This window comes from Stomoxys calcitrans, chromosome 2 (genome assembly GCF_963082655.1).
Source record: "Stomoxys calcitrans chromosome 2, idStoCalc2.1, whole genome shotgun sequence".
Lineage (NCBI taxonomy): Eukaryota > Metazoa > Arthropoda > Insecta > Diptera > Muscidae > Stomoxys > Stomoxys calcitrans.
In genome coordinates, this window is record NC_081553.1 from 159,545,761 (window position 1) to 159,559,300 (window position 13,540).

At 36.5% G+C, this 13,540-nt stretch overlaps 1 protein-coding gene across 1 annotated transcript in view; it reads right to left on the reverse strand.

The window, feature by feature from the left end:
• Nucleotides 1-324: 324 nt before the first annotated feature.
• LOC106090274 (aminopeptidase N) overlaps nt 325-13,540 on the reverse strand; it is a 70,506-nt gene continuing 57,290 nt past the window's right edge. Inside the window, exons 11-13 of the mRNA XM_013256408.2 lie at nt 12,611-12,807; nt 11,746-12,060; nt 325-600 (exon numbers count right to left, since the gene is read on the reverse strand). Of these exons, the coding sequence (XP_013111862.1) occupies nt 348-600; nt 11,746-12,060; nt 12,611-12,807 (765 nt within the window). The 3' untranslated portion in view covers nt 325-347. The remainder of the gene's footprint in view (nt 601-11,745; nt 12,061-12,610; nt 12,808-13,540) is intronic.

Below are 13,540 nucleotides of genomic sequence, written 5' to 3' on the forward strand. Positions count from 1 at the left end.
AGAGACAGACGGACGGACGGCGTGCCGATGTGCGACATCTCTTGGAGAGAAGTTTTAACAAATGCCGCCAGCATTAGGAGGGAAAACAACCGCTGGAAATTTTTTATGATGTTTTCGCTAGGATTCGAGCCCAAGCGTTCAGCGTTTTAGGCGTACAGGCTAACCTCTGCGCTTCGGTAGCCTCCATCAGCTCAGACTGATTGCCTCCGAATTTTCTGCCAAGTTTTTGGAATATGTCGAAGCACTTATATTGGACACCTATAAAGTTGTTATATACAAAGCATCAAAACAGTTTAATTGAGTACCAATTAGAAAAAATATCGATTTTTAGATTTAGATTGAGTTATTTATTCATCCTTTGGATGGTTTTTATGGAAAAATTCCGTCAACCAATTTTCTATGACTGGCAAGTTTTCTTCGCTCCATTTGGCTTCTTCTTGAATGTTTTTCAATGATTTTTCAATTATATGCAGAGCGCTGCCAAACTCGTTTCTGTGCTCATCAAAAAGTGTTTTCACCATCTTGTATCCTTCATCAGTTGTAAATGACCCTGTGGCCGAGCTGATCAAACTGTCCCATAAGTTTGTTTTATTTTCAAACCTGAAATTAATGATTAATTAATAGTTGTTAATAGTTATAAATCAATATTTTATTAAAACTATTTACTTAACTATAAAACGAGTATAATATATCTTCATTAATTATATTATAAACCACCACCATAGAATGGGGGGAGACCTTACGTTGTACCAATAAAATTTGTCATGGATTTTGTGCGCTTTATTGCATAAATGATTAAAGTTTCATTGAGTTTCATTAACGTGAAATTAACGAAATATATTCATTATTGCAATGATATATTTTCATTGATACAATGAAACACGTTCATATATCTTATCAACATTTTTCTTTGGATTAATGAAATCATTTCTTTTATGAAATGAAAAAGTTTCATTCTCAAAACCCACCACCTTTGATGGTTGGTGGGTTTTTTTATTTTCGTTGTTCGGCGAGCGCTTCTTTTTATTTGTTCGTTTAATAGCTTTGCTCTCTCGTTTTCTTACTTCTCTACTCAACAATTTAATTAATTTTGTGGTCGAGGTTATTTGAACTCATGGTCTCATGTTTCCACGTTTCCTCTAGCCTACATACATCACTTCCTGAATGATGATATAACTCAATAAGCATTACTGGATAGCAAAAAGTTTCTCAATTAAATTAAATTTAGAAAAAAAATACATTTTTTAAACCGAATTTTCTTAAATAAATTTGAGGAAAAAATTTAAAAAAAATTGAAGAACGGTACGATTCGAACCAGAGAACCAAATGTGTCAGTGGCATGCAATATATTAGTGCATAGCAATAAGTTTCACAATTGTATTTAAAGAAGTGCAGAAACAATATTTTAAAAAATTTTTCATTAAGAAATATGCTTGTGCCGAATTAAAAAAAAAAAAAACTAAACAAGGGAGCTATATTAGGTTAAAAACTGGTTTTGGAGGTACTTGGCACAGTTGTTGGAAGTCATGACGAAACACAACATGATCAATCGGAGAAAAACTGCGGCTTCCAGGGGCTCAAAAATCAAATCGGGAGATTATATGGTTTATATGGGAGCTATATTTAGTTACAGATCGATTTAGGCCGTACTTTGTACAGTTGTTGGAAGATATAAAAGAAAATTGTGGCATCCAGGGGCTCAAGAAGTCAAATCGGTAGATCGGTTTCGTTGAAAGTCATAACAAAACCCTAAAGCAAATTTCAGCCAAATCGGACAAAAATTGCGGCTTCCAGTGGCTAAAGAAGTCAAATCGGGAGGTCGGTTTATATGGGTGCTATATCAGGTTATAGACCGATTCGGACCATACTTGGCACAGTCGTTGAAAGTCATAACAAAACACTACATGCCAAATCGGTCAAAAATTGCGGCTTCCAGTGGCTAAAGAAGTCAAATCGGGAGATCGGTTTATATGGGAGCTATATAAGGTTTTAGCTGTTGGAAGTCATAACAGAACATTACGCGCAAAATTTCAGCCAAATCGAACAAAAATTGCGGCTTCCAGGGTCTCCAGAAGTCAAGTCGGGAGATCGATTTATATGGGAACTATATCTAAATCTAAACCGATATGGTCCATTTGCAACGACCTACATCGATACTAAGCATCTATGAAAATTTTCAAGCGGCTAGCTCTACGCGTTCGTATATATATATATGGGGTTAGTAAACCTAGCTGGCTAGCTTAGTAAACCCCTATCCTATGGTGGTGGGTATAAAAATTATGCCAGGTCTTGGCCTCACTTATCAATATTGATACTACCCGACGAAATGTGTTGAGAGTTAGCATCGCACAATACTAGTACCGCCTCCAAAGGCAGATAAAATGAGCAGGCTTACAATATATATATGTACCATATGTACACTCAACGGAATTTGTTGTTCAAAACTGCAATGCTAAACAGTTTTGTTTGCTGAAAAAAGGAAGGCGACATTACTGCTCTTTCAGCACGCATAGTGCTGCTGTTTAACAAACATTTCGTACTGTTATTTCAGCTTACAAAACCTAATGTTTTAAATCAGTGACGGGAAAATACATACACACTATTGAATATTTTTGTATACGTGTCTCAGATCATAAGCCCATGGGCTTGGAAATATTTTGAAGGCTAGTATAGGCAAAGATCTTAATATTGGAACAGAGCAGCTACGGTAGACGCAATACAGCCTAATGAACAGGGACCCGATGATGGAACCATTACATACTTTCTCAAGGTTCGTATGCATCGTAAGGCGTATGCATCAGCTTATCTGCGCAATCTGGCTAGAAGAACGCATAGCCGATGATTGGAACCTCAGCATACTATGTCCCGTACACTAGAAAGGAGACAAGACGGAATGTGCCAACTACAGAGGAATAAGTCTCCTCCCCATCGCATACAAGATACTCTCGAGCGTACTGTGTGAAAGATTAAAACCTAAAGTCAATGAGATAATTGGGCCCTATCAATGCGGTTTTAGACCTGGTAAATCCACCCTAGACCAGATATTCACACTGCGCCAAATCCTGGAAAAGACCCGAGAAGGACAAATCAACACCTACCACCTCTTTGTTGACTACAAAGCCGCCTTCGATACTCCTTTACGTTCAAAAGTATTTCAAGCCATGTCTGAGTTTGGTATCCCTGCAAAATTAATAAGACTCTGCAGGATGACACTTGCTGATACGCGTTCCTCAGTAAGAAAAGGAAAGAATCTCTCCGAACCATTTAATACCAAACGAGGTTTCAGACAAGGAGACAGCCTATCGTGTGATCTCTTTAATATCCTGCTAGGGAAAATTATACGAGATGCAGAAGTGGATAGATATGGCACACTAATCACAAGAGAGCACATGCTACTTGCCTATGCCGACGATATCGATATCATAGGTCGGTCACCGGAAGTAATAACTGTAATAACTAAGCCTTTGAAAGAATCGAAAGAGAGTCAGTGAAAATGGGTCTGGCGGTAAATGGAGATAAGACGAAATGGATGGTCTCCACTCCCAAAAAGCCTTGTACAACCGAGCAGATAAAGAACATGGAGAAAGTTGGGAATCACAACTTTGAGATAGTCAGTAACTTTATCTACCTCGGCACCGCCGTAACCGAAACGAATGACACCAGTTTTGAGATAAAGCGAAGAATAATACTGGCAAACAGATGCTACTTTGGACTAAGTAAGCAGTTTAGAAACAAGGCCACCTCTCGACTGACGAAGACTACACTTTACAAGACACTGATACTACCCGTGCTGTTATATGGTTCTGAAGCATGGGTACTTGTGAAAGCAGATGAGGCAGTGCTTGGAGTATTTGAGAGAAAGATTCTTCGTAAAATATATGGACCAGTTTGCATTAACGGAGAATATAGGCGACGTATGAACCACGAACTGTATGAGCTGTATGACGACGATAGCATAGTTACACGCATCAAAATACAACGGCTGCGTTGGCTAGGTCATGTTGTCAGAATGGATGAAGAAGACCGGGAAGACCAAAAGCCCGATGGAAAGATCAAGTTGTGGGAGACACCTCGAAACATGGTGTCAGAAGATCGAGGCGCTTGGAACGTTATTCTACGTTCGGCTAGTGGAAGAAATATTCTGTCATAGCCAATTAAAGTAAAGTAAGAGTTGTGTTAGGGCCTTCGACATCTTCCTGCAATTTGGCCTAGTACGGTCCAGATTAGGATATAGCTGGCATATAGACCGATCTTTCGATTTAAGGTCTTGGGGTCCATAAAAGGCGCATTTATTATCCAATTTTGCTAAAATTTGGGACAAAAAGTTTTGTTAGGCTAGTCGACATCCTTATTCAATTTGGTCCTGATCAGTCTAGATTTGGATATTGCTGCTATATAGACCGATCTCTTGATTTAAGGTCTTGGGCCCATTATAGGCGTATTTATTGCCATATTTCGCTGAAATTTGGTATAGCGAGTTATGTAAGGCTCCTCGACATCCCTGGTCAATACGGCACAGATCAGTCCAAATTTTGATGTCATATATACCAATCTCCCGATTTAAGGTTTGAATTTATTAACCGAGTTTTGACAGTCGTACCGAGTGTGGTCAAGATCGGACTATATTTGGATATAGCTGCCATATATATCGATCTCCCGGTTTAAGTTCTTTGGACAATAAAATCACGTTTATAAGTCGCTTTCACTGGAATTTGACACGGTCGGCAGTGTTAGGCTCTTTAACAATTGTGTTCAATATGGTTCAGTTCGGTATATATTTGGATATGGCTGTCATAAACATATACCGATCTCCCGTTGTAAGTTCTTAGGCCCATAAAAGGTACATTTTTTAACCGACCCTCACATAGCTTTCCTGAATATGGTTGAGATCGCACTGTATTTAGATATAACTGCTCAAAAATTATGCACTTTTCACCGTATTATGACGAAAGGTGGTTAATATATAACCGGTGTGGTGGATATCCAAAGCTCGGCGCGGCCGTTAGTACACATGTCTGTTATATTTGTTGGAAATATTACCCATTTTAGATTGTCAGTTTGTTTTTGACAGATAAAAAGGTTAGATAAAGATAAGGGTTAGTTTTTCGATATCTTACTATTCGAAAAAATGGATCAAAGAAACTGTATTAAGTTTTGTGTGACCAAAACGCACGTTTCAGAAGTATGAATAAATAAATACTTTTTGAAAAAAATTATAATAATGCTTAGTTTTTGATCAGACCTCGTAGATAGATATTCCGTTTAATGGTTTTGGCCTATAAAATATCTATTTTTCAACCGAGTGTACTGAAATTTGGATTAATTAGTTATAATCACACCTGTCAAAGCCTGTTCCGAATATGATCCAAATCGGACTGTATTCGGATATAGCTACCACATAGACCAATCTTTCGATTTTTGGTCTCGGGACCATAAAATACATATTTTCATTTCCCTTTTTCCCATTTTCCATTTTGGAAAATACCTACCATGCATGTAAGAAGTCAAAATAACCCACTGCAAGCAAAATTTCAGCCAAAACGTATAACAATTACAGCTCCCAGGGGCCCAAGATGTCAAATCGGGAAATAGGTTTATGTGGGAGCTATATCAGATTATGGACGGAGTTGGACTTGACTCAGTCACAATAAAACACTTAGTGCAAAATTTCAGCCAAATCGGTCAAAAACTAAGGCTTCTAGTGGCTTAAGAAATCAAATCGAAGTCCCACTTTATATGGGAATCATTCAATCCTTTGCTATGTTGGTGAGTTTAAAAAGATCAATAGCTTTTGTTAAGGCAGGAAAATGCAGTTTATACTTTTACAGGATTAAGAACATACTTTTAAGACATTAAAAAACTTCTAGGGCGAACGTTTTTGGACATTTTTTCCTGATCCACTTAGGTTGGGATTCACTTCCACGACTTCGTCTTACTTAGTAATTCAGTGATCAATATTTATATTCAAAAAAACATGCTGCCACATTATTTACATCCCAAACTAACCAACATTTATACCGATCGTTACTCCGAATATTAAAATTTATGAGATTAGATGCAGCTTTCATCTTTCTTCATTAAACAAGACAAATACGTATTGCCAAAAAATATTGCATTTGAACCCCTACATCACAAAACTGCTTGAAATGCAAATGTGCCCATGTTGAAACAGGGGCAAACTTCTCGCATATCAATAAGTGTAGCCCGATTCAAGTTTAAGTTCGATGATAAGGGGCCTCCTTTCCGAGTCCGAACGGCGTACCGGAGAAGAAGAAGTTTTTACATGAGAAGAAGTTTTTACATGGCATAGTACCTCACAAATGTAGCCAGAATACGATGGTCTCGCCGGGATGAACCTTTGAACCTCTGCGCTACGGTGACCTCCTACTTGTCATACTAAAACCAAAATTCGAATTTACAGTGATTGGAATTGTATCCAAAAAATTGCATGGCTTCTGTGCATGGGCTACTTTTTAGTTTTTAGAGCGCACAGCAAGCCGATTGCTGGCTTAGGTGTATGTCCCTAGTGTTATGGGGCGGATTAATATCTGTACTCTCTTTTCAACCTAACCTAACCTAAGTTCGGTTTCATTTTATTAATTTTTCCCTATTGTACTTTGATCTTGCTTCTGAATAGTTTGAGAAGTCGAGTGTAGTTCCCGATTTTTAAATTTCTTATACAGTTTATTTTTGTTATTTTTCAGTTTCGATAAATTTCATGTATTGCAAGGTGGTCCAGAATTATCACTTACAATAATTCGAAGGGCTGACTAATCAAAGCATTGTTGTAGAATAAAATAAAATGTTGATATATTTTCATCAATATTATCATATCATAAAACGTTATCCCAATTAGTGGTAGAAAGCAGGGATCTGAGCTTAGTATACTTAGTTGTAGCGAAGCAATACTCTTTTCTAGGGGAGGGGTATTTAGGACGAATTTGTTTTGGGAAAGAAATAGTAATGTTTAGGTTAGGATGGAAACGAAACGAAGTCGAATAAAGAAATAAGGAAATCGTTAGAAATACCACTAGTCACAACTGGTATTAAACTATTAGAATATGACGAGCATATCCAAGAAATAGACAGCATATTAAAATCGCTTAAGACTATCAAAGTGTCAGTTGTAGAGGATTTTTGAAAAGCAGATGTACAATAATAGCTTCAACGTATTTTGAGAACAAGAGACAAATATTGATACATTCTTCAAAAGGCGGATACTGCAATTAGCCCGCCGTGTTAGTATTGTTGTCCCGAATACATCTGTAAATTCTATGCTTGGAACAAAAGATCTCCATATCGTAAACCTTATTGTGAAGCCATGTTTCAGTGAAAGCTATAATGTGAAAATCAAAATCAAATCTATCTGAGAAAAGAGTAGATAATTTAGTATTTAAGCCTTTAACGTATTGATATACTATGGAAATATTATTATCGATAGAAGTTTCGAGTTTTTTGAAACATTATTCAAGGCATGCGTCAAAATAGCAACATCATTACGGGGAATATCGTTATAGATGTATTTTTTAACAAGTGCTTTAGATGGCCAAAAATTCGGATTTACTACAGTGACAAAAATTTCCTCGGGAACAATAATTCTAAATGATGCTTTGCTTCGTCTGTCCCAGTATTGAAATTTAAAGACATTTAATTCAACTTCCGCATTTATTTTAGATTTTATATAGAAAAAGACATCGTCAAAAGTTGTTTCAGCCATGAACCTATCCGCAAACACTGTCTTTTTGGGTGCAATAACCTATAGCTGTTTAGGAGGTACAGTCGTTACACGTGAGGTTAAAGGAATATTACCGGAAGGGGTTGTATTAATGAAAGCTGGAGCAAGGGAACGGTTAGTTGTAGGCTGGTTTAAAACAGTTGAAATAGATGAATCGGATGATTGTGATGCTAACATTTATTGATGGAATAAATAAGGTAGTATTTGATGAATTGTCTGGAGTAATGTTCGACGTGTTGTTTGGTGCATTATTAGAATTTGTATCGATATTTGTAGAAGAAGATTCGTTTGTAATCAAAGTTTTAGAAGATTTTTTACGTTTCGGCAATGAGTTATCAGGCGAATCCAAAAATGTTTCCATACATTAAGCTTTTTTGTATCTTGAGAACTTTTCAGTCAAAGCAATGAGATCTTTGTAGATCAACTCAAATTCTGTGCGGGTATTTTTAAAAAACGGTTAAAATTCCACATTGAAAATTAAAAATTATTCTGGTCAAAGTTAAATAATAACTTTGTTTGCAGAAATTTTTAAAATTGAAATGGGAAATACAATTTATGCAGCAATGGAATATTTTAATGGAAGATTTATATTTACTACTACTACCTTCATGGCAAGTATTAGATTGAAAATAAAACTGTATGTATCTATACTTTCACTTCTTTTTCAACAGACTATAAAATATTGTGAATATGGCGTAACGGAACTTCTGGAAAAATATGATGCTTAACCCTATGCGAATTATTTGCAGTTGCGAATGTTTCCGAAGCCATTGAAAACTAAAAGTGTGAACATTTTTATTTTAATAATAAATATACATGAATTATATATGTACTAGCCGAACCAGGCCAGCTCCGCTGCGCCTTCTTTAACTCTCTTATACCTTTTTAGGGTGGGGACACTTCGCCCTGAATGCGGATATCGAATTCGTGCCATTTTAGCCTATGATACTGAACGCGTTGGAATCCTAGCGAGAACATCGAACAAAGCGGTGTTTATCCACTCTTAATGTTGGCGACATTGGGGTGGGGTGAACCCCACCTATAGACTGAAAAAAGGCAGAACCGATTTTCTCGAAATTTCGCGTATTGTGTAGGTTGGTCTGAAAGGAAACAAAGGCTATATAATTTTTCGGTATCGGAAAGGGGACGCACCCTCCCTCTTTTGCCAAAAACACAACCTAAAATCAAAAGTGGACCGATCGGGACAATATAGGAATCAAATGAAAAGTATTGGAGAGTTGAATACGAAAATGATATTAAAATTTAAGTCTAGGTACCCATCGGGCCGCCCTAAACCCCTAGCAGCACGAATTTGATATCCATATTTAAATCGAAATGTCTGAGGTGCCATCCCTTCCCTAATGAGAACATTACCTTAAGGAAAAACATTAACACCAGGAACCGAGAAGGGGCAAATTTTCACACATCAATGAGTGCTTTCCGATTCAAGTTTAAACTCAGTGATAAGGGACCTTTTTTTATAGCCGAGTACTAACGGTGTCCCGCAGTGCGACACCTCTTTGGGCAACATTTTTTAAATGATCATGAATGGCATTGTACCTCGCAAATGTTGCAACATTAAGAGGGGATAAACATCGTTTTGTCCGATGTTCTCGCCAGGATTTAAACGCGTTCAGCGTCATAGACTTCAATGGCACGAATTCGATATCCGCATTCAGGGCGAAGTGTCCCCACCCTAAAAGATATTAGAGAGTTAAAGAAGGCGCAGCGGAACGGGCCACGTTCGGCTAGTAAATGAAATAAAACAAAGTATTAATATACAAATAATAGTTCATCTACAATTAAAATAATTATTTCATGCGTATAAGTTTAAAGATAACAAGTAAAAGCGTGCTAAGTTCGGCCGGGCCGAATCTTATATACACTCCACCATGGATCGCATTTGTCGAGTTCTTTTCCCGGCATCTCTTTTTAGGCAAACAGGATATAAGAAAAGATTTGCTCTGCTATTAGAGCGATATCAAGATATGGTCCGGTTTGGACCACAATTAAATTATATGTAGGAGACCTGTGTAAAATGTCAGCCAATTCGAATAAGAATTGCGCCCTTTGGGGGCTCAAGATGTAAAATAGAGAGATCGATTTATATGGGAGCTGTATCAGGATATAGACCGATTCAGACCATAATAAACACGTATGTTGATGGTCATGAGAGAATCCGTCGTACAAAATTTCAGGCAAATCGGATAATAATTGCGACCTCTACAGGCTCAAGAAGTCAAGATCCCAGATCGGTTTATATGACAGCTATATCAGGTTATGAACCGATTTGAACCATACTTGGCACAGTTGTTGGATATTATAACAAAACACGTCGTGCAAAATTTCATTCCAATCGGATAAGAATTGCGCACTCTAAAGACTCAAGAAGTCAAGACCCAAGATCGGTTTATATGACAGCTATATCAGGTTATAGACCGATTTGAACCATACTTGGCACAGTTGTTGGATATCATAACAAAACACGTCGTGCCAAAATTCATTCAAATCGGATAAGAATTGCGCACCCTAAAGGCTCAAGAAGTCAAGACCCAAGATCGGTTTTTATGACAGCTATATCAAAACATGGACCGATATAACCAATTTACAATACCAACCGACCTACACTAATAAGAAGTATTTGTGCAAAATTTCAAGCAGCTAGCTTTACTCCTTCGGAAGTTAGCGTGCTTTCGACAGACAGACGGACGGACGGACGGACGGACGGACGGATAGACGGACGGACATGGCTAGATCGACATAAAATGTCGCGACGATCAAGAATATATATACTTTATGGGGTCTTAGACGAATATTTCGAGTAGTTACAAACAGAATGACGAAATTAATATACCCCCCATCTTATGGTGGAGGGTATAAAAGTGCGTTTTCATATTAAATTCCTGTGCACCTTGTACTTCGTATAAGGGCAAGGGATGACTTAATCGTTGGAGGGTTAAAGACGCTCCTATTTGTAAGGCTATTTTGCGTCTTTAACAACGGTTCACTGTTGTTTTGTCCCAAGGTCAATTTCCTAACATGCAACTATATTTTGACCTCCATTTTAGATTTTTGTTTTTAATAACAAGACGCAAAGTTATGATTTATCAACCTACCAAATAAAATAAAAAATCGTTAACATGATGGAAAATATTTTGTACCAAAGGGAATGTTCCTTAAAACAATTGGAAAAGTTATCATTTTTAAATTAAGTTTTCTAATCTTTGGCTCGATTCTTTAAAATTGGGATAAAAATGTTTACAGTGTATTTCTTAGGAAAATTGTGAAATTGTTTCAACTTAGACCACAAGTCATTGTTGTGTAGTTAAGGTGTTATCGGACTATATGTTCTTGTCTTATGATATGTCACATTTTATGTATCTTTGGTATTCCATTATGTGTGTGTCGAAATTGCCAATTTACATATGTATACGATTCATCATTTTTGCTATCACACTAGTATGTTGTTATTGTATGACATAACCTAAAAATGTGAGCAAAAGCTGATTTTTTATGGTCAAAAATTGTTAAAGTTGTGAAAACAATTTAATTTTAGAGTTGCTTTCATTCAGCTGAGAACAAAAACAGTCGATCTCTTCACGTTTTTGTCAGAAGGAAGAGAGCAACGCTCTAATCGAAAAAATAGCAGTGCTATTTTGAACAGTGATTTTCATGTGTTAGTTTCATTCGCATGGCACTATGAGTGCAACTTTAACAATAGCAAAATTTGACATGTCATAAGACAAGAACATACAGTGTGATGTCACCTTTAGTATTAAGTTGATTACATATAATTGTTGTGTTGTGTATATCACATATCACATTAAATGCAGGACATTGTAAAATATAAATAAAAATCTGAATCCATATTGGTAGTCAAAATATATACATACGTCTTCTAGATAACACTTGGGGTTCAAGGACTTTTGCTTTTCTTGGCAAGATTATGCCTAACGGGTTACGATGTCTTGCATTTAAGGTGAAGATATTTCATATGGCGCCTTTCTTACCTATTCCTAATTGTGGACCAGTTGTTGGACAGGAAATTTAAAAGTATTTTATTTCCACCAGATCCTCTGTTTAGCATATTGAAAATGAGAATGATGTCATTTTCAGTGAAGTTCGCATTTCTTTCGATAATTGCGATGTTTAAAAGGTAAACTATCTTTTCAGATTGTACAGGACATCCGGCCAAATTCTTTAGCAAGTACGTTCGCTCACTTTGAATACGTGATTTTGGGAAATTGATAACACGCATTAGTCCGAATTGCCACTCCTCCATTGTACCCCATTTCAAAGCGGGACATATATACTTGTTGGATATCCTAAATACAAAGATTTTTGATTTAAATTTCTTGTCGGTAACAAATCTAAACAGAAAATTCTACCTTTGAGGTCACCTCCTCCGTTTTTGATGAAATGCTGTGGGTAGAGTTTTTGTATTGACAAAACAAACGAAATAAATCTTCAAATCTCTAGACCTCTAGTATATATATCGAAATTGACTCACAGCTTCTAATCACAGTGAGCATTAACATACAGTTTTTTTAATTCGCCTTTTTTATATTTTTATAGCAAATATTAATACCAAATTTTAGTATTATCTAAGACCAAAGTAACAGAAAACCAATTCTTTAATATATAAAGACGATTTGAATGCAGCTATGTTTGAATTTTGAAGAGGTTATAACTAGCGCTAGAGGAATGAAAATTATCACAGCTATTTTTCATTTAAACCGATTAACCCATACCAAATTTCATAAAATACTGAAAGGGCGACCTAAATTTATTGGTAGAATTGATGTTTTTATAGCAATGTGTGGACCTGTTGCTTAATGGTATGTTCACGGGCCAATTTGCATTTTGCCAACTTACATAAATTTTTCATCTGCCATATCACTTTCCATCCACTGTTTAAATGCCTGTTGTGCCTCCTCAACACATATTGTATATCCGGCACGACACAAAAATGTTTCAGCCATTGACAAAAGCTCAGTGTGCCATATTTCCAAATTATTTTTTTGTTCGCTTAATTCAAGATATAGAGGAGTTAGTATGTGCCGTATGTATGCCTGCAAAGAGATTCGATTAACTTTGAAAACATGTCAAATTACAATACATATTCGTAAATCTAAAGTCTTAGGAAGGAGCCACCGTTACACAGAGGTTAACAGGTCCGCCTTTGACGCTGAAAGCCTGGGTTCAAATCCTGCGATAAAACATCAGACGAATTTTTCCCCCGTCTAAACTGAAATTACTCCTTGATGGTTCATGGGAATTATACCCGACCCCCACATGTATTCCAAGGAAATTTTATCCAGACCAATCTACACAAGAATAGTTTTTTAGCCTTTTTTCATATAAAACTCATAAAAAACTAATATTGTTCTAATTAAAAACAAGTAAAAAGGCGTTAAGTTCGGCCGAGCCGAACTTTGGATACCCACCACCTCGGGTGTATATGTAAACCACCTTTCGTCAAAATCCGGTGAAAAATGCATACCTTATGCCCCATAGCAGCTATTGGGTTGCCCAAAATGTTATTTATCAGTTATGTTAGTTATCAGTTATCAGCTGTTACTTTTAGCTTGCTTTAGAAAAAAAGTGTAAAAAAAGTATATTTGATTAAAGTTCATTCTAAGTTTTATTAAAAATGTATTTACTTTCTTTTAAAAAATCCGCAATTACTTTTTGGGCTACCCAATATATCGAAACATGATCCGATTTGGACCAAATACTAATAAGTACAAGTCATTGTTCAATTGTGTATAGGTTAGGTTGAAAAGAGGATGCAGATATTAATCC